Source organism: Trichoplusia ni, chromosome 3 (genome assembly GCF_003590095.1).
Source record: "Trichoplusia ni isolate ovarian cell line Hi5 chromosome 3, tn1, whole genome shotgun sequence".
Taxonomy (NCBI): Eukaryota; Metazoa; Arthropoda; class Insecta; order Lepidoptera; family Noctuidae; genus Trichoplusia; species Trichoplusia ni.
The window spans coordinates 19409218-19432160 of NC_039480.1; the positions used below are offsets into that span (position 1 = coordinate 19409218).

Here is a 22943-nt window from a genome sequence, read left to right on the forward strand (position 1 = left end):
TGTTATGTGTGGCGCCAGCAAGCACTGGCTGAAGACAACGACAGCAACTTTTACGAACCTGCTCAATTTTTATTTACTAAATAAACTTATTTCCTGACAACAGCGCCATCTAGTACAACATTTACACACTATCGACAAAAATACAGCCTGTTATTTTAGATAAATATTTCCTCTTAAATCTAGGCAAGATGTGTTTTGTCTTTAGGATGAAATATAAATGTGAATAACAGCTGCAAGTATCAAAAGTCAGGTGTTTTAGGGGAGTTAAAAATGCTATCATTTTTATTTTTCTCGCTGTGTCAAGAGCATCGCTGGATTTTGATCCTTCAGCGCTTCAAGCAGGCTTTTACCCGACTTAGTCCGATGAAAAGTGGTAGTATGGGTTAAGCACCAACTACGAATAGCTACTCTTGTAAGTAATTTTAAGAAAATTTAGAAAACGAGTTTTTTATTATCTGATTAATTATTCGAATGAAGTATAAATAAAATTAAGGCCTGACTGCGGACAGCTCTTGGCGGATTATAATATTTGATATCTTTTAAAAATAAATATCTGTTTTATAAACCAAAGAAATTAAATTATTTCTGGTACATAAAATTCAAATCTGTAAAATTTATTTTTCCCCACGTCGATTGATAGCCATATTATTATTTGTATGGCTGGACAAAAATATTAAAGAAGAAGAGTATCATGTTTAATCGTGTACTATGGTGAAACACAGCATCCTAAAGACTTTACTTTTTTTGATCTCACTAAAACCAATCCAACCTCCATTTTTGTTGCAAACCATTAAAAATATTCCGATCCGCTTGTCGTGAAATGATCTGAATAATATCAGCGCTTCAAGCGCTACAGAAATCAAACAACAAACCGCGCCACCTGTCCGTTTCAAATGTAGATAAAACAGTCTGGCAATACTGTCGGTCGGTAAAGCAGGCCCTCCCCCCGCGGCAGCGTACCCGACCCCCTCCGAGGGCGAACGAAACCAGTGCGATCGAGCGACACACGCCGCGCGTACCTGCTACAAACGCGAAACGCGCCACGCTACGCGATTATCATGAACCGAACACAACATTACACGCATTTATTCAGTGAAATAATGTAATTAACAACGTTAAATAACATTTAGTATAGTTTTAGTGTTGTGTGAAAACCGTGAGAGTTGTTTACCGGCCGGCAAACGCACGCGACAACGCTCCCAAAAAAAAAACTCCGATGTCGGTGACTGTGAGGATGCTTGTGTCAGTGTAGTGTTTTAAAATAGGTAAATGTATAAACGGCGTGCTATGATCGTATGAGGAAGAAAAGCACAAGGAACATTGTAAGTGAAGAGCGTGTTGGCTCAGTGTTATTACTGTTGTGTATGGGCAAAAATGCGGGGTAGCTTGCCCCAGACCAAGGAAGGTTTTATCTGAGTGGGGCGGCCGCCGCTGAACGAAAACGGAGGTACGGAGGCCTGACCCTCATGTACTCAGTTTTTTTTTATCGAAGCAGGTCCCACGTAACCCCTTTTTTGTAGGACGCGTTTTTTTTGGAGGGAATGTTTACGTATTAAAAGTCCTTGTAGGTTATGAACGCCTGGTATTCGAGTAAGAGTTCTACACGCGTTTGATAAATAAACACAAAAAATCGATCGGTTTGATAGTTTTTTTTTCGAAAACAAACTTTTGTTTTTTTTCGTCGTCGACTAACTTTTGCATAAGCTGTTCAGAAGTCGGCATAAAACTCTTTTTTGATGTTTTCGAACTATTCTGTAACCTATACAGTTGGGTTTATACGGACTGGAGATGATAACATTGTGAGTTTATGATAATATAACTCGAAATAACTTGTGTGTAATGATCACAGACTTTCGTATCTTATAACTGTTATAAGCAGAGAGAAAAGTGAACCATTTTGAAGCGATAACTAAAACAACTACGCTTCTACGATTTCAAATTTCGAATCTGTCATAACAGCGCCTACTTTTTCATCTTGCAACCTAGTCTTTTGGGACAGGTGTTTTGCTCTGCCAGCAATAGTAACTTTTAGTATCACGAGTCGAGTAAATGTGGTAAAAATACTTATTATAGTCAAAACATAATTCAAGCATTACGGTATAGTCTTCTTACCCTACGGGAGCTACCAACGCGTGACGAAATTGTTAAAAACGAACATTAAAATTTATATGTGCAGAAAGAAAGTTATTTGCTTTTATCATTTTATAGCATAAGCTAAGAATTTGATGTAAAAGCACCTATTTATGTTATCACACTATTATTACAAATGCCAAAGTATGTGAGTGTGTATGTTTGTCACTCTTTAGGCCCAAGTGGCTGAAGCGATTTAGATGAAATTTGGTATGAAGGTAGCTGACATCTTGGATTATCACGTAACTTTAATAGAGTAATATTTTTTTATCTGTTTAGGTAAACAAACTAAAATGTTGACAGCAATCATTGCACAATTCTTGCGGTCCATTACTATTGCTTTTGCAAGATCTGAATTACCGCTAGATGATTAATAGTCGTTTCTTTTCTCAATGAGAAGAGTTAGCCCATCATTGGGATAGTAACATTGTTTCACTTAGAATATTATTCTATTACTGTCTGGCTTACCCACGACGCGTTTTCATCGATCTGAAATGGTCCAAAGCGTCTTAGAAGGTCGAACTTAAAATACCAAAATGAAAACTTGGGATATCGTTTAGTGTAGTAATGACGAAAAACAAAAAAGAACTACCCACTCCCGCATTAAGGAATTCAATCCTTATGCCGCTGTATTCACAAACATCCAGTTGTCTTCGATCTCACAAATTCTTGACCGACGCCGGGACCGAACCCTCTAGTCGTCGCGCTCAGTGCGTTTGGCGTGGTGACCTATACCACTCGGATATCCGTGCCAACTTGAAATCAAATAAATTAAAATCAAAATAAGATGTCTTTTAATTTAAACAGATGAAACGACCCCAGATAGCGTTTACCGATATCCTAAGACCACCTCCTAGTACTATCATTAAACCAGCGCAAAAGTACAATAATGTTGTAAAACTAATATGCAAACGACATTGACACTGACTTCTGGTCCTCAAGTTACATTACTCCTCGCGCTAACGCTGACAAATCACTCAAATCATCATCATTCCCCTCCCTTATCCCTATTATTTGTGGTCGGCGCAACATGTCTTCTTCCATACCTTTCTATCTGACGTCATCTCACAAGGAACACTCTTTGCAGCCATATCGTCTTTCACACAATCCATCCATCGTTTACTTGGTCGTCCTCGTTGACAAATCACTCAAATGTATAAAACTTTATAAACATTCGGCCAGCGTTTAGAATTCACGAATTTATTTGAAATAAAACTGGCACGTTTTTAAATACATCTGAAACCTTTAAGAAAGACATAACATAAAAAAGAACGTCTGCCGCGTATTTCCGAAACATTCAAGTCACATGTACAAGATAGCAAGACACCTAGGCTCAGGACAAGCTTTCGTGGATCACACAAAATGCTTGTCCTACGCTGGGATCGAAGCCGCGACACGTTGCGCTCAGAGGGTTTGGCGTGGTGAGTTCAAACCCCTAGGCTGTGTAATCCGTGTAGTCATTTCGTTTATAAGTACATATTGGTAAAAGTCCTTTTCATATTGCATGGTTAATTTACAACCTAGTGACAGTTTAAACCGTTCTTAGTTCTCTGACGTGCCTCCTTTCCTCACGATATTTTTCATCATCGTCTAATGGATCACTACTTTCTACGCGCATGAATTCTAAAAGACTGCGACCCGGGATTTGAACCTATGACCTTTGACCTGGCAGCCTAACAATCATACCACAAGGCTATCCCTGCTATATATGTTGTACCAGTTTAAATAAAACGTTTTCCTTAATAAGATTATGCTTGGGATTAGTGCCATGATATGTTATGTTTATTAGACATTTAAACAAACTAGACAAATCAATATATTAATGGACCTCAATATTTACAAAATTATAATCAATAATAGCTTCATATTTAAGTAAAAACCGGTTAAGTGCGTGTCGTACTCGTTCTCGAAGAGCTCCGAAATGTAGCCTATCTAAAGCTAAAAGAAATTTTCAAATCGGAACAGTAGTTGCTGAGATAAGCGCGTTCAAACAAACTCTAGCTTTATAGATATTATAGAGTTTAAAACAGCAAGTCGGGTATCAAACCTTGTAACAAGTAACCAGTCCCGTTTTGCGACTATACCACCAATTAGGCGGCTCAATCAAACGGACGATTATTTTAATAACGCAAAGAATTAGTTCTAAATAACACTATGTTAAATTGCGAAATTATTATATTTAATTAAATGTAGACTTTCCTTTTTGAACCAATTTGTTGCTCCGATTAGTTTCTTCCGCGATTTTTGGGGTTCTTTACCAAATGGTTCAAAACCTGCCTGTCTGCACGCCTGCCCGTCTGTCTGTCTGTCTGTCTATCTGTCGGTTATAAGGCTGTATGTCAAGCCCCGTGATAGTTAAGATTTTTACAGATAATTTATTACTGTTGCCACCACAACAACAAAAAATGAAAATCAAAGTTAATCAAAGCATTTTTTGGTCGTCCTATTTGTACGGAACCCTCGTTCTCATTTGAATCAATTACCTACAGCTTTTAGTTTATTTCGCGGTTTTTAGTGAAATGAGGTTAATAAACCAATATTAAACCTCTTTAGACAATTGAAATTAAATTTTTCTGTAGTATCAATGATGAATTGACGATGCAAATCGGCAAACGAACTTTTTAATCGAATTCTTCTTGACACATCATAATAATATGGATGATATACAACCTGGCGTCTGAGTTGTTGTGGAATCTCTGTAACAGCCTGTCCCACTGCTGGGCACAGGCCTCTTCAAGGATGAGGAAGGTTTGAGCATTGACACCACGCTAGTACACTGCGGGCGATTTGAGATTTCAATGTATGGGATCCAGGTTTCTCACGATGTTTTCATCCACCATTTGTTAGTGGTGCCATAAAATAATTAAATTCACTTTGGTACTTTACTTGTGTTGCGATCGAACCTGCACGTCGTGCACACAAACCTATGCATAAAACCGCAAGATACCCACGTCATTGATTTCAGAAGTCACTTGGGTAAAGAGACAGCCCTAATTTTACATAATATTTTTTTGATGTGTATTGCTGTATTAAAATCATGTTTGTTGTTTATATTTTTTGTTATATCGCCAACAGCAATCTACCAGCTTGGTGACAAACAGATATACAACGAATTCTGTAATAAATGACTACTTAACAAATAAATATTCAATATTTGTGTGTATTTCATAACTTCGACCTGATATTTTACATGAATAAGCACATTTTTAGCATTACACACATGCTATATCGACGAAAATGTTCAATTAATTCGTCTTACATAGCAACATTCAATAATTCGCGCAGCTAGCAAGAAAAAATTAGAACGCGAAGTTTTTAGACAAGCCGAAAACTTGTTTTTCACAAGTACTTACCGATATTGCAACTATGGCGAACAGAATATTTTTTTAACTGAGTTCAAATGTGGTTTGAATTGTACTGGTTTAATATATGAAATGAAATTTTAGTTACACCGATACGTTTTTTTAAATCAACCGACTTCAGAAAGTAGGGTGTTCTTAATTAATCTGTTTTTATGTTTCTTTGAACCTCAGAACTTTGGACTGGATGAACCGATTTCGTTAATAATTTAACTTGAAATATCTGTTATTTGGTCACATAAAATAAATCGAGTTAGGCTCTTTACATTTAAAGCGCAATCGCTGTCTTTTGGTCCTACAATTTCAGTTTGAAGTTGGTTGTATGTTTTCGTGTTAAAAAAATATCACTGTCTTCTTATGTGTCATTGTTTATCTGTAAGTCTATGATGAAGTTTATAACATTGGACATTTAAAAACTTGTTCAAGCAAACTGTGTTTTTGCTTCTGAAAATAAATTAACTATTCGCACAAACATTCAAGTCACACGCACAAGGACACCCAGACTCAGGACAAGCATTCGTGGATCACACAAATATTTGTCCTACGCGGAGACAAAACTCGCGACATATCGCGCTCGAAGGATTTCTCGTGTGACTTATACCGCTCGGCAATTCTTGCTGTCACCTTAAACACTAACACAATTATAATGACCTCAATGATAATTTATATTTCAATTTTGAATCAAAAATCAAGATTTTGAAATCTGCCTTATAGGGCAAAAAAAAACATGCATACATATACGAAATGCGTTACATGAACCAAGTTCATTCTATACTTTCTTTACAACTGTTTGGTCAAAATACTTACGAAACAAGTACTTATTATTTATCAAAATAATTTTACCTACCCGCGATCTACTCAAAATAGTACACAGCGTGTTCAAATCGTGCCAAAGCGTTATTATTAGTCTGAACTTTGCAGACAGGTGCAAATGCAGAGACATATTGGGTTTATACACGATTATATTTAATTAGTCAATTAATTAGCGATTATCACGATGTTATTTAGTTGGTATATTATTGGGAGGAGACGGAAGGCTGTGTGGATTAGTTTATTTTTTTAAACGTCTTTGTATTATACATGTACTCAGTTATTTTAATTATTTTCTTGAAAAACAGCGTCAAATAAGAGTCAGTCTTGTCACACAAAGGGTTGGATTTTAATTGAATTGTAATCTTTCTCGTGTCCCCCGAGTCAACTGCACGGATAGCCGAGTAAAGGCCACAACGCTTATAATAGTGCTCAACGTGCCGCGGGTTCGATCCCCGCGTAGTACAAGCACTGATATAAATGCTTGTCTTGAGGCTGGGTGTCTTCTGCATATGATTTAAATGGTGGTGAAGTCTCAAACTTAAAAATTAAATTCCTTAGCTTATATGTAACAATATATTGCCAATATATAGTTTTCTATATATACCCGATAGAATAGCTCGATGGAATCTTGGTCTCAAACACAAAGACAAAACAAATAGTTATCACAAGGTGGTCTTTCGGAAGGCGGGCAAACGTGTTAGCCCAGCTACGATCTCTGCGGCCGTTTCAGATTGAAGTCCCATCGTTCTATGATAGTAAGGTTACAGAGTATGCACCTGTGGTTGCGTACACGCTCGTGCACCATAATATGTCTTGCAGCTTGCTGGTATCTAGCGACACTAGCTGCCGTGGCAGAAATCTGTCAACATTACTTACTGAAAGATAACCAAGACTGCAAGCGAGGTCGCAGGTAAAAGCTACCAAGTTAGTTAAGTGCGAGATATACACGCGAAACTGAGGATTCCCTACAAATAAGCTAGACTAGCGATACTTAATCTTGATTTTTTAATTATTTGTTGTTATAGCCGCAAGAAAACCTGTAAAAATTTCAACTTTACAGCTATCTCGGTTCTCGAGATACAACTCGATGACAAACGAACTCACAAACACGGAACCTCCGTAACAGGGTCCGTTGTAACCCTTCGTATAAGGAATCCTAAAAACGATGCTTTTTTTGTAATCGAATGATAAATAGGTTGGCATAACAATTTCCGAAACAACAAACCGAGGTGTTTTTTTGCTAAGCAGGTAAAGAATGACTGGGTGACCTTCCGAAATACTGCAATTGTTTTAATTTCAACTGTTGATACTCATATTATTTATCTTTGAAGAACTACACTTATATAAGTGGTGTTTTAAAATGTATCTATCCATCTCTACATTCTACTTAATGAAAAAGATGGTATGAAACTTTAGGAAGACATTTTTTTTTATTAAAAAAACGACTCCCGCAGTAAGGAATTAAATCTTTGTGTCGCGGGGACTTTCCAAACATACAACTCACATGCACAAAGACACCCAACAAGCATTCTTGGATCACACAAATACTTGTCCTACGCGGAGATCGAACCAGCGACACGACTCGCACGGTGGGTTTGGCGTGGTGACCTCAACAACTCGGCTATCCGTGCAGTCCAGTAGTCTTTGCTTGTCTTGAGTCAGGGTATCTTCTGCATGTGATTTCGAGTGTTGGTGAAATCTCCCGCAACTTAAGGCTTGACTTCCTTAGTCTATGTGTAGCAATATATTACCTATCCAATGTCTTAAGTTTTCAATATACCCCATAGAATAGCTCGACAGAAATCTTGGTCTCAAATACGCACGCAAATCTGCACGGATAGCCGAGTGGTTGAGGTCACCACACCAAATCCACTGAACACGACGTGTCGCGAGTTCGATCCCCGAGTAGGACAAGCATTTGTGTGATCCACAAATGCTTGTCCTGAGCCCGGATTATTTGTGCATGTGAATTGAATGTTTGTAAAACTTTCCGCGACACAAGGATTAAAACCCGTAGTGCGGGAGTCGTTTATTAAAAAAGAACATTTAATATACAATGTTAAACTTATTATACAATTCTTACATGTATCCAGCTAGCTAAAAAATCACTCCTTAGTACATAAAAGGCTAGTTTTCTAAATATTTTGTCAATGAAATCGTGTTGCTTAGCCGGGAGGTATTAGGCGCACATATCCAATGAGGTGATTGTCCAGTCACGGCCAAGGTTGCACTAAAACGTCCATGTATATACATGCATACAATTATATAAATATAGAAATAAATCGACCGTGTGCCATGCTAGGTACTAAGGTATAAAAAGTATATACACGGTTAGCCGAGTGGTATAGGTCACCGCGCCGGATCTACAGCGCGACGTGTCGTGGATTCGATACCCGCGTAAGGCCGATTTTTTGTGAACTACAAAAGCTTGGTCTGAGTCGGGGTGCTTTTGAGTATGTGACTTGAGTGTTTGTGGAAACCCTCGCGATATAAGGATTATATTTTTTGTAAAGCCGAAATAGAAGAATTGATTTCTGTTTCATACAATTTGGTATTTAAGAATGTGACACTAGCACCAATCCAAAGCACAGTTGCATGAGTAGGAACTACGCTCAAATCGAATCAAATCATAATCATCTACTTGGCCCCCACTGCTGGGATTAGGCCTCCGATTTCTCGTGCAAATGTCTTCTTTTTTGCCTTGCCTTGGCTATCATTCTGTCACCGCCTTCTCTCATCTTATGTCACCAAGCAAACATTACATCAACAAAAAAATCTGTAGTAAGCTTCTTGTAAAGTTTTATCATGATGGTGCACTTGAGCATTTACTTGTAATTCAACATTCATGCGAATTTTCCTCGCTTTGTTCGGCGAAATGTTCACCATAAGACATCTCTCTCATTTGCCTCAAATATATTGTTGCTGGGTTAAAACTAGCGTTATGACAAAAAGGTAAACGAGGTCTCTTGGTCTGGTCCTGTCAATTCCGTAAACTGGAGAGATTGATTCGCATAGTGCGATTCCATTGAAGCGGTGCGGGGAAGATCTGATCGTCGTTTGACTAATCATGGTGCGCTAAATCACCACTCCACCGAAAAGTGTTATGAACTATGACAGGGCTTTATTGTTTCTTAAAAAAATGACTCCCGTTATAAGGAATTTGATCCTTGTGTCGCTGGAGTTTTTCAAACATTCAAGTAACATGCACAATAAAGCGTTTGTGGGTTAGACTTGAAAGCTTGTACTACGCGGGGTTCGAACCCGTCTGTCATCAGGCTGTATCTCAAGAACCGTAATAGCTAGACAGATCATGTATTAAACGTACACGCAATAAGATCAACGTTAACCAACAATTGGTACGGTCATAAATGCGATGGATCACCAATATTCTTGGTTAACATTTGTATGGCTTTCTTCTATTTGTACAGAACCCTTAGTGTCGCTATTTCGACTCGCACATTAGCAGCTCAGTTACTTTTTGAAGCGCCGTATGCAAAGGGTACAAACGGGACCGTTGTCTATCCGTCTGTCAAAAGGATCTCAGAACCTAGAAAGAACTAGAAATGAATGAATGTTTGCTAGAAAGTTGAAATTTTTCACAAATAACTTAGGAAGTTCAGGTGCCGCCAAAACAAATAAATATCGAATTTAAGCAACCGTTAATTATTATTATTTTTTTCATTTTTGTTAAGGTAATTTATTCTTCGTTATCTTATTTGTACGGAACCCTCAGAGTCGCGAGACTGATTCAGACTTGACAGGGTTTTATAGATAGCGGTACAGAACCCTTTCACGCGCGACTTTGACTCAGTCTGACGGGTTTCAAAATAAGGACTCTCAATTCAGAAAAACGTTTTTTTTTTTCGGTTAAAGAAAAAAATACATATCAATTTATCCTATTAACACTATGTTATAAAACATCTTTAAAACCGAGTGACGCCGCGTGTCTCACCTAGTGCTAACACATACAACCTCACCGATCCAGTAGCGACACCGCTTGGCAGGTAGCTCCCGATTCCTGCTCGTGAACCAAACCTGTTTCCCTTATGCCGTAAGATTGTTTTATATATATACCTACGTATGTTACACGTATTGTTTTATATTAGATGTTATAGAAGGGTTTTTTGAATGTGAAGATAGTTTGTTTGGTGTTTCTTAACGCTTGAATTGATGAACCGATTTTGATAGTTTTGTATGTGAAGAGTGAAATAGAATATTATAATGCGCTGAGTCAGTTCGATTGATACCATGCTTTATCTCATGAACCTTGATAGGTTTGCCACTGTAATAGCAAATAATAAAAATGAAAATTAAGGTGAAGCAAAAATTAGAGGGACAAAAAATAGACGGTGACCATTTTGGTTGTAAATTTATCGCAGTGCCGACCGGTATAGCCTTTTTATACAGAACCCCCTCGTGTGGCGAGTCCGACTCGCAGTTGACGCAATGTAGGGTTCTCGTAATAAACACGGGTGACGGCGTGAGGCGTAACTAATAAAAAAATAAAAAATGGAAACTTATTAAAGGCTGAATTGACTACTGGCGCCTATATTTTGTTACCCCCTCTCAGACCATGTCGGATAAAAGTAGCCTATGTATTATTAGTATACAGTAAGTACAATACGATACCTTCAAATCTACGTGATACAAAACTTCATCTAAATCGGACCAACAGTTCGGGCGTGAAGAGGTATAGGACAAACAAACACATACGCATACAAACATACTGAATTACGAGATAATCGCCTTTTTTAATTTTATCTGAACTAATATCATAATATATTTATAGGCATAAAATAATAAGTAAAGATTTACAGATCTCGTAAACTATAGAAAATTCTCTATTGCACACCGCATAAGTATACGTTTCTAGTTTTTATTAGGATTATATACCATATATCGCTAGTAAAAAAAAACTGGCAAATAACTCATAGCAAGATCCGCGGTTGGGTCAAATTCCGTTCCCCGATTGCGGAAATCCGGAAACCAAAAAAGGTTGGCAACCCCGCGTCTCATTGGGTTGCGACAAAAAAAAAACACTTAACAATTTAATAGACCGTACACTTTCTTTATTTAGCAATAATATACAATTTACTTAGTGGTATGACGTAACACTTGCGTGTACGCCTGTACACCGAAGTTGTGCAACCACTGTATAGAAATAGTTCAATAAACTCAACATGAGCGGACGATTGTACCGTCCGCCTGTCAATGGTGCCCGGATTTTGAATTTGTGAACGTTCTATTCTTTATTTTTAAGATTTTGAGGTTTCGTAATTCTAGTCTTTTTTTTTTTTTATTCGATTTGTTAACGATTCTATTTGATAGAATGCTGCCTCGATTTCTGAATTTCGAGTACTTTTTTCGGGTAGATTTTAATAGGTTTCTTTTCTGCAAGTCTTTTTTATGTGAATGGTACCTAATATCATGTGTCGTCACTAGCAAGTACAATAAAATTTTGCTACGTAACGAACTTAAAGTTTTAAATTTTAAAGGACTGACAGTTTTGTAGGCCTTGCCCAAGGATAAATTTATTTTCCTTCTCTTTGGATAATTCTTTTCCCACCCAAAAGTAAATAAATCATTATAATTTGATCATTTAAATTATGATTTATAAAATATTTGTCGCTTCTGTCTGAGTGTGAGAAATTCGGGCATTCTCCATTACAAGGACTCCTTACTACTATAGAAGTATTTTTTAACTTAAAATAAAAACAAGTAAAAATAAGTTCAGTAAAAAAAATAAAAAAATATTTAACTAACACATTACCTTAATATTATATACTATACTTAATTTACATACCTAGATATCTATGTATAAGAAATGTTTAACGAGATCCAACAGACAAACTATGTCGATAGTTTTGTTGGACATTGCATCAGATTTAATGTTTTATCATGTACATGTTTAATAAATAAATAAAATAACTTACTTGAAATAAAGAGGAGGTTCTTTAGCTAGCTTATTCTATCAATAACTATCTACATGAACCGATTTTTATTATACCTGAGTGCACGAATAGCCGAGTTGTATAGGTCACCACGCCGGACCCACTAAGCATGACGTGTCGCGGGTTCGATCCCCGCGTAATGTCGCTTTTGTGTTCTCGGGGTTAAATTCTTTAGTCCAGGAGTCGTTGAAGTATAAAAAACGAATATTTATACTTATTTTAGTTATAATCCAGTAGGTTTTGCTCGCGGTTCGCATTCCTGGATCACCTGGATGTCTTTTATATCTGTAAAAACACAATTCTCCTTTAACTCTTTGAGTCGGATAAAAGCCTATAAGTTAATCCAATCAGTCAGCAACCTCCTTACAAAACATCATTCATACCGGTCCAGCACTTTGGGCAGGGAGAGGTAACAAACATCACACATTCTTTCCAATTTATAATATTAGTGTGATTTAACAGTGTGACATTATATTTTGAAACTGTTTTTGTCTGACTAAGCACCCCCCTACTTAGGGATGATTTCCGTCGTGTGGCAAACCGAAGACGGTTGCAAATCAGTCTTGCTACTGTTTACTGTGCCTGATCCCTGTATTGTAGAATGTCGAATGTATGTGGTTCTTGGTGATGGGCTCCTGTTTTCCCTCTTGGGCTCAAAATTAGCCCATTACTCTTTAGGGAGGACGGTTACTCCAGCCATCCCAACTGTGTAGGATGTTTTAGTTTCTAGTTTTCTGCAGTTCTAAGCATGTTGTCATGGAACAGATGTCGGTGGGGCTGCAGCGGCGCGTGCCGGCGCTGGACGAGTCCGGCGGCGGCGTGCCGGCGGCGTGGAAGACCGGCAACAGCGAGCCGCCGTTTGCGTCGTTCGCGCCGCCGGCCGGCTCCCCGGCGGGGCCCGCGTTCGCCGCGTCCCCCGCGCCGTCGACGCCGGGCCCCGGGTTCGCGGGCCCGCCGTACGCGGCGCCGGGCCCCTTCGGCTCGCCGTCCGCCCGGCCGGGCTCCGGCGGCGGCTTCCCACCGGGCCCCCCCCAGCAGCCGCACTTCCCGGGGCCCGGGTTCGCGCCGCCCGGCTCACCGTTCCACCCGCACCCCCCACACCCGCCTATGCCGCCGCATCCTCACATGATGGCGCCCTTGCCGCCGCCTGTTGACAGGTCAGTTCATCATCACACTATAATATTTTTATTTCTTAAGGTTTTAGGTATTGATCACATAAACTTACTCCGCCCTTTAATTATCAATAATAAAACCAAAATACAATTCAAAAAGTGTACTTATGAACTTGCACAGTTAAATTATGAGGTTTGCAGTAACGCGTATTTATAATATAACTACTAAGGTATACAATTAACATGATGGGTGATCAATTTTTTTTATTAATTTCTTTTCGCCCCGGAACCCCCAATGTCTTGACTCCTGCTCGCATTTAACCAGCTCCTAAACTACACGACTTGGCCTGTCTAGTCTGGTTCGAGTCTGTACGTTATCAATAGTATCAAAGTTCACGTTGCAAGTGACCAATATGACGTCATTAAATGATTGTGGGGAAAGAGATGCCGCTCTACGAAGAGTATTTTTTGTCACGCTTCTACAACATAACAATCTTATTTCTAGTGGTGTTTGATAGGATACCTGAGAAATAATCATCACCTCTTGTAGAAAATGTTGTATTTTTTTGCTGCATATTATAGCGTATGATCGTGCTCATCACACAATCATTTGTCCTGGGTGCGAATTGAATCCACAACCTCCCATAAAGCAGTCAGGGATACTAACCACTAGACCAACAGGCCAGTCAAGACTGTCTCTAGTCTTCTCATTGTGGAAGAGAGAAGCTGTGTAGTGCGTCATCACGTTCCCACTTAATGACGTGGTACTTACTTAAATAGTGGTCATGATCTGGGGCTGCTCTTCCACCAGCGAGATGCTATGGAAATGTGTCGTGTGAGGATGTTCGCTAAGCCGTTTCCACCAGAGCTGTGATGACCGAGGCGAGGTAAACGGAGCAATTAAAACAAAAACGTCTCCCGCAGTAAGGAATTTAATGCTTGTGTCGGAGGTTTCACAAACATACAAATCACTTGCACAAAGGCACCCAGACTCAGGACAAGCATTCGTGGATCACACAATTCTTGACCTACGCGGGGATCGAAACTGCTTCACGACGCGCGCAGTAGATTTGGCATGGTGACCTCAACCACTCGGCTATCCGGGTAGTCAAAATTCTATGGGTTCTTTACCAACACATCCCTCGCTACGCATCCGCGCACATCATCATCGGACTAGCCTTTTCCAACTATGTTGGGGTCGGCTTCCAGTCTATCCGGATTCAGCTAGTACCAGTGTTTTACAAGGAGCGACTGCCTATCTGACCTCCTCAACCCAGTTACCTGGGCAACTCGATACCCCATAGTTAGACTGGTTGTCAGACTTTCTAGCTTCTGACTACCTGTAAAGACTGTCAAAGATGTAGGTATAACAGCCGAGACCCATAATTTAACGTGTCTTCCGAAACGCAGCCTAAAATCTAGCTAAAAACGTACTATATTACAAGTCATTGCTTCAATCCTCGGTTGTAGTCTACGTTCAACTCGAATACATTTTTCAATTATGGTTTTTTTTTATCTTAACCATCTCCGAGTTACAATAAAAATACCTATGTATTAAAATCACAAAAATTACCTTACACTGAATAAAATAAATGCGCAAGTGTGCTGTGAGCGGTTTGCGTGTGTGTGTGAACGAGTCGGGCCATAAAACTTTGGCTGTGTGTGTGTCTGGTGAATGTGTGTGTTTACAAGTTGCTTGTAACGTCAGCGTGTTAAGTTTAATTATTTTTTTGAAGTTTTGTTTTGGAGTAAAGTGTTTTTGTGCAGATAAGAGGATATTAGTATTTGCTGATGTCAAGGAATAAATCTTTATTTATATGTGTACACCAATTATGCATAAATTCGTTTTTTTTTCTGTTCCAGTTTGCTAAATTTTGGTCTTAATTTGAAGAATTTAATGCTTAGATTATTTATATTCGTAGTTTATAAATTAAACTACGAATAAGTAATTATACACAGCGAAAGAAATTTTTGCCGTCAGTTGATTTCTTTTCCTTTTTTATTGCTGTAAAATGACTAATAATTAAATTATTGGGATCATTATTTTATGTAATTAGAAGTATGGAAGCTTGGTAACATAATCTTTAAACAAGTCAGTAGATAAAGTAACTATTTTCATATATTCCCAATATTTTAACAAAATCTAACATTTTACGAACTAAAATTCACAAGAAAATATTTATTTCACAAACTTAAAACTTATCTGCGAACCGTACTCGCCCACCCCGTACCTACACAAGTATAATCGTACAACTTCGACCAACAAGTCTTGAGCCTTGATCCCTCGCTAACGCTTACCCCACACAGTTCAACGGCTATGGCCGTCAATACATAGCTAGATTGGGACTCCACTCGCTTGGAGTGTCGTCTGCCGCTCCACGAGTCGAATTCGAATATTTTTTTTTATTTAATATATTTTTTTCGTTAAAAAAAATACTTTAAGAAATTTACCCAGTCTGTTTTTTTTTTCTAATTATGTATTTAATATAGGGGAAAAAAAGTGAACAGACGTTTAAGTTTTTACTTTTTATTGTTTGCACTTAATTTGGTATATTGAAAATATCTAATAAAAATCTAATATCTATAATATAGCTCTGGGCTGAGGGAAATGGAAGGAAAGCACCTCTGCGTTGTTGTAAGACAGGAATGCCTAGAAAAAACCTGTCAAATGGGAGCCCAACGCATAACTTTGAGAGTTTCGTACATGTAGGCTTAATAAAAGAAATAGACCTTATAAATTTATGAATGTACATAGTGAAAACCTTGATTATTAAATGCGAAAACATCATCTGTGAAAATTTCGATATGGTTCATAATACAACTTAGTGGACTTAGTTAAAAACGGACGGTAAGTGCCGTAAGTGGTGTCGCAGTAAAAGTTTTAACCGTTGTTTACAGAACCCTCAAAAATATTTCAAATCCGTTACAATCCGTATTTTTCTATAGTCCTTAACCTTAGAATTGTTGTAATATTCTTGCCTAAGCCAGCTAGTTAGATACCCAGTGTCTGTAAAATATATTTAAATGAGTCCCGTGAGACTGGAAACCGACCCTAAAATAGTTTTAAAAGCCTAGAAACTTGTCTAGATTATAATATAACTAGATAAACCACCGCGTACGTAAAGCACCGCCATATGGAACCAACATTCTATACTTGTATATATTTGTAGGTAATATACCTAAAGGGTAATAAAAAAAACCTTCTCCTTTTACTAAGGCTTCACTGTCTGTCTGCCCGTCACCAGCCTGTACCTCACGAACCGTGTCATTTAAGCAATTGATTTTTTTAGTAGATGATGATGTTTGAGGACGCTATAACAACGAATTATGAAAATAAAATTCGCAGTTCTACTATGGTTGGTATTATCATAAAGCTAATGATATATTTTTTTTAATTTGTTTTCTATACCCCAGAACCAGTACATACGGAACCTTCGATATTGAGAGTCCGACTCGCACTTGAATAGTTTTATTATACACACACATATCAAATATATATTATACAATATATATATACCTATTTTAACATAGTAACATCATCCTATAGAAGTTCACATCCAAAAAGGACATGGTTTAATCAATTTCGCTAGCTGATTGGATAAAGATTCTTTTTCTACTTTTTCGAGTACATTCCCATTTTGAACCGTAGCGTTTTAGTTAACTTTTTAGTTAAATATGACCAGAGGGCCTAGAAAATACATGGTGTTAACGAAGGTAGTAGAATTACAGTCCTTTAGACATACTCGTAATAGTATCAAATTCTGATTCAACTCGAGTTGGTACACTGGATCCCATCACTAGCGCCAATTCGTGCAGTGGTATTAGCAAGAACTATGCGTGATCGACAGCTAAAGACGTTGATAATACTGGATCACTACTCGATCTTGCTCTGGTGCAATAGTATCGCTTCCGTACCAACCCGGTTTCGGAAATACGTTTCCAATAGTCAGTTTATTAATTAATAGATTTAAATCATCTAAAAACCTACGTTTTGAATGTCACTCCATTCAAATAGGTCCAGCTGTTTCTATAGTTGTAAATTGCATTGTTATCGGGTTTGAAGCTACAATGAAAATTTCAGCCTGCTAGCTTATCGGGAAGTGCTTTAAAATTGAGTTGCAAAAATCCAACCGAAACGACAAACAAACAAGAAAAGTGAGTATATAAAAACGTGGGAAAATAATGATCCCATCACATTTACTCGGTTTAATGTATGTCTACTAGACCCATATATTATTGAAATATTTGAACCCTTTGACACTGCACTTGACCAAGACCTTGCAATACGCCCTATCTAATATTGTCTACCTATACAACAGAAAGACACCTTGCAATATATTATAGTGCCAACAATCTTGATCCTAGATAGTACCAGTGACCTTCACGAGGTCGCCTCCTGTACTGGTAGTATGAAATATGCGAATGAATTATTATTTCTTTAATAAATTGAGTGCGTATTTGTATTTGGTGTAGGTCTATGATGGCTTTACACCATATCAGATAGAGAGAGCTTTTTTTCCGTTCAGTCTAGGTAGGTAGTCGATTTTTTATTCGCTTTTAAAACTTAAGTGCAACGGTATGAAATTAATGACTTGTTAAATCTAATTGAGTTTTGAGTAGGTGATTATTTCACTTTTAAAGAAGGATAATATTTTACGATTAGATCGAGATCTGTTTCGATGGAGCGCCAAATCGTACAGTTAGTAGCTTAAGTTGGAACTACTTCGATCGCCATCTAAGTTAAGGACTAAGGTTCTATTTCAGGACCATATCTGCATCGTGCAGCTAGAGTCAATATTATAACGTCTCGAAAGTGCCTGGAAAATGGCCTACTTGAAATAAAATCTTTTGATTTTGAATCGTATAAAAACATAGCCTAACCAATACTCAATGCTCAATATTTTTATTGCACTCTATATGCAGAAAATGTGTTACATAATATAAGTATAGTACACTATGACCCTGTAGGGCACGGCAATGAAGAAGAGAGGAGGATCTAACCAGTTTCGGGAACCCGCAGTTTATAAAACATACCCCAACATTGAGGGGTCTTGAAAACGCAGGTTGTATGCGGACCCCTCAGCCTATAGGTGATATAAACCATTACTGTAAAGACTACAGGAGATTGCGCGCGCATCTCACCAGCATTCACCAATCCATTCGTCAAGTGCTGATTATCATATAGTCTTCGCTTTTCTGACGTATTAAATACCTTGGGCCAAGCAATAGTACTGGCAAATTTATTTTTTATAGAACCTGCCGATATTTTGATCGCCAAAGTTAGTGATGATGTTTTGATGTTAGATACTTTGTGACTCGTAAATTACTGAACGGATTTTGATAAAATGTAAGTTTAGTTAAAAAGGATTATTATTTACGACAACTGGCATCCAAGCAGTAGTTGCTAAGAATAGAATGGGTTTAGCTCCCAATTACAAAAGTTTTGGTTTTTGTAATTATTTTCAATGTTGCTGGTTTTTCATGTTTCATGCTAAAGCTGAAAATGAACGCGCTTATGTAATATTGTTTCAAGTTTGCATATTGTTATAGAAATCGTCAAAAAAGGCAGGTGAAGAAATAAGAGTTAAATATTACCAATTCCTTATTAAAATATACGGTTATGGCGTCAGTAGAGTTATAAATCGATTACGTACTAGGGGTCAGCTAAGGACATCAGCTGATATTTGACTTGAACCGGGGTTTATTTACTATCTTGAACTACTCATGTAAAATTTGCTTCATAGAGTTTAGATTGTAAGAGGTTTACCGAGAATTTCAAACTCATGATTTTAATTAGGTAGGCCCATTCTTATAGGTGTAACTGGACGACCTGTCGGGCGGGTTGGTCTAGTGGTTAGTCGCTTTCATTGTAAAGCCTGAGGTCGTTTTTTCGATACCCGCACGGGTGTAATTTGTCTAAAATTTAGAATGTAATTCGGAAGAAGAAGGTCCTTCTTCTGATTGTCATGAAATACGGAACTATTGTTTTGTTTAGTATTCATGATCATCATGTGAGCCTAGAATCACCCAAGGCGGCCCATTAAACTTTCCACTGTACTTATGCAATCTTCTTTTCTCCGATTTTAATCCAAAACAGTACTTTGATTTGTCGATCGAGTAATTTTAATTAGAAGTCTAAGAACTACATGTGGTATATTAATTAATGTTATGATTGTAGCTATGGCTTCGTTTAACCGACTAGAAAGTAGCGATAAACACAATTTAATAAATCAAATGAGAGCTAATAATATGTGACGCCCTAGACAATTTTATATCGGTTTAGAACAGAAAACTTCATATATATGAATTAAGTTCTGTTTCGACTAGTGACGTCATTTGTCAGTGCAATATATTTGAGCGGTTCGTCAGTATTAACGCTCGGAGGAATAGGATTGTTCGGAAACTGAACAAAAATCTTTTTATATGAAAAGAAGGAGTGAAACCATTCAACGATTGAGTGGTTTCTCAAACTGCTTGAAATTGCAGTTGTTTTACTTAAAGATGTTTTTTTGACAAAGACTCACATACATGCTAATCATTGCATTTCTTGTAAGCCAAGAACTACAATGATAACAAATTCACAAAAGATATACAAAACGTTATTTTCAGAATCGACTGTCTTGGCTCCCGCAATCAAATGTAATTCAAAGGCGAGATAAGCCCAAAACTTATTTCGTTCTAAAAACATTCAAAATCTAGTTTTTTGGCATTCCTAAGGGGAACAACCATCAAGAAACTCCATGCAACCAAACCTAAAAATCACTTAACTTACTACGATACAAATTATAACAGAAATTACGAATTACTATGACACCCCGAATCAAACCTTCGTACCGAAGTAGAACAGCTCAACGCTATATAACCATAGTAACTTCAAAAACGTGGTTAGCGAGTCCACACAGTGACAGACAAGCTAACCTATATTTAAGTATACAATGTATATATATATAAATGTAGGTGTGCGGTGGGGTACACCACGTGGCGAGCGAGGGGTGGTTCGCAACCCCCTCGCTTGTGAACGGTCTTGGTACTTGAATTGGGTGGGTTTTAATTGTAGGTATTTTTTTAACGGATTTGAATGGAGGGTGTTGGGTGCGTTTTAGATTTTTTTCTGATGTTTGCTATAGTTGTTAAATTTATTTACTTCTTCAAGGTAGGTATTTTTTATTTTCACTAAGCTTAAAAGTACAGAATCTTGTCTATGGATGCCATTATTTTACAACTACAAATTTATGACAAAAACTTGGAAAATATTTACTTAAATTTAAGTTAAACTCACAGGTTTGAATCTTGTAGTAAATCTTATAAACCTTAATATCTAAATTCGAATTGATGTTTTTATATCTTAGTTCGCATACAGAAACACCACGTTCTATTTCTCGCTGCCAACGCCCACGCTTCTTATCAACTGCATAATTATAAATCTCATGAATATGAAAATCTAAATAAGAAAAAAAATGATTTTATGATAATTCCAAATGAAAAAAAGCATTCTATCGAACATTATCTACTAATTTGACAGCTGTTTTACATTAACTGTCACTGAATTACGTGTTGAAACGCATTCCGTATAAATTTCCATTAAAATCTGTATTATATTGACAGTTTTTATGAATTCTTCTTAATTTTTTGACATTTTCATCGCGTTCGTATTAATTTTTGGCGGTTTTATGATGTTTTTATTAGATTTTGACAGTTTTATTCATATAAATTTGTCGGATTATTATAATGTTTGGTATTACTTGTTGGTATACCTACTAAATTAACTAACATTTGTAAGCATGTATACATATTCAAATATTTATTAATTAAAGTTATTTTTATTAATTTTCCTAACAAGTTTTTTTCGTGGATTTTATCATATTTATCAAAAACCAGTGGTGTTTTACAATTAAGCACAGTAAGCCTAAGCAAATACATTCGTAAAATAGAAACAAAAAAAATTAAAACAATTTTCTCCACAATTAACCATCAAGTATCAAAACCATTTACTCGCACTATACCGCACTCCCTCGATCGCGTGCCCCAGCGAGTACGGTTCGCAAAAATGCTGAGCTACACAAAAAAAATATTATCATCAGCCCAGAGTCAGCATCACCTGGGCATTAGCTATACTCTGCGTAGCTATGTCCTCCTGGTACCTGTTATATTAATTTACGATCTTTACTGATTATTTTTTTTTGTCTTTTACCCGACTGCATCAGGCGTAATGTTACGGGGTAATGTTTTCGAATATTATAGTAGGTATCGTCATTACTTTGAAGTTTCTCTCCACTAAAATGGCTGACGTTTTACCCGACCCGCCTCGGAAGGAGGGTAATGGTTTTTATCCCGCCCTACAGCCTAAACGGCTAGATTTTGATATCATAGGGTATGGTTAGAATTGCGTTAAAAAGAAGGATTAGACATCAAATAAGTTTTGCAATCATATTCAGTACTACAGAAATTCCACTTGTCTTAACCTCACTCGCAGCTTTCGTATACGCTTTAGTTCAAAAGAAAAAAATCGCAAGGCCTACCTCTAACCTAACCTCACATCATTTCTGTTGCATATATTGCCATTTTGAAAGAGAGATTTAGTTTTCTATCACGACTCAATGACAGCAATCATATTTCTTTAAGCCTCAGAACCTCGCCTTGCCTCAATCCTGATAAAACTCCTACATTATCTGGCGCCCTGGTAGTTCACGGTCGTGGTGACAGGTGGCGGCAGGCGATGCTATAGCTGTTATAAGTTTATAACCACCAGTGTGCTATGAGCGCCTGGTACCTGCCCCCGTTATCGACCGAATATGTGTGCGAATGTTTGTCTGTTTGACTGATGTTTACTCAGAAAGGTCCTTCGTTTACAACAAAACAGACAAACAGTTTGGTTATATTGAATACTGCGCAAAATTAAACAAAAAAACATTCTCGTGACTTTATCTTCTGTGTCTTTTGCTGCCCTGGTACATTGCACAGGCATTAGAAAAGAGAAATAACACATTTACTAATTAATTCTGTATTGTACCATATTCGTAGACATAGTAATTAATACAAAAACCGTTGGTGAAACCGCTATGGTTTTTAAATACACTTACTGTCAGAGCCGCATAAATACTAGTCCATTCGTTTAGGAGTTACCAGGCACTAGACAGACAAATACGACTTCGTATAGAAGAAATACGTATTTTTTTTAGTTATAAGTCAATTAGAAAACTTTCATTTTATGGATGATTTAAAGATTTTAATAATTTTGAAATCGTAATAATTTTCATTTTATGACATCCAATTTCATCTCATTTTAAACATTATCAGATCAATAAGTAAAATATTGATTTCAAAAATCGACATTAAGTGAGTGAAGGGTGCACAAAGTCACCCCTATTAATAATATAACTATGTTGTCTCTCTCGCACTCGTTGAAATGCATATATCTGTCTCGTTCGACATGTAAATGAAAAATCGATGACTGCACCCAAGCTGGGATTATTTTGAAGAATTAAAATGTATTAATTGTTTTAGATTTTTGTTTATCTTTTAAGTTAATAAAACTTGTATATAAATAATAACATAATAATCGTATGGTTGATGTAGAA

General features: G+C 37.3%; 1 protein-coding gene across 1 annotated transcript in view; it reads left to right on the plus strand.

Annotated features, from left to right (window-relative positions):
* Positions 1-13233: 13233 nt before the first annotated feature.
* Positions 13234-22943, plus strand: part of LOC113492304 (LIM domain-binding protein 2) — a 40055-nt gene continuing 30345 nt past the window's right edge. Inside the window, exon 1 of the mRNA XM_026869750.1 lies at positions 13234-13410. Coding sequence (XP_026725551.1) covers positions 13361-13410 — 50 coding nt within the window. The 5' untranslated portion in view covers positions 13234-13360. The remainder of the gene's footprint in view (positions 13411-22943) is intronic.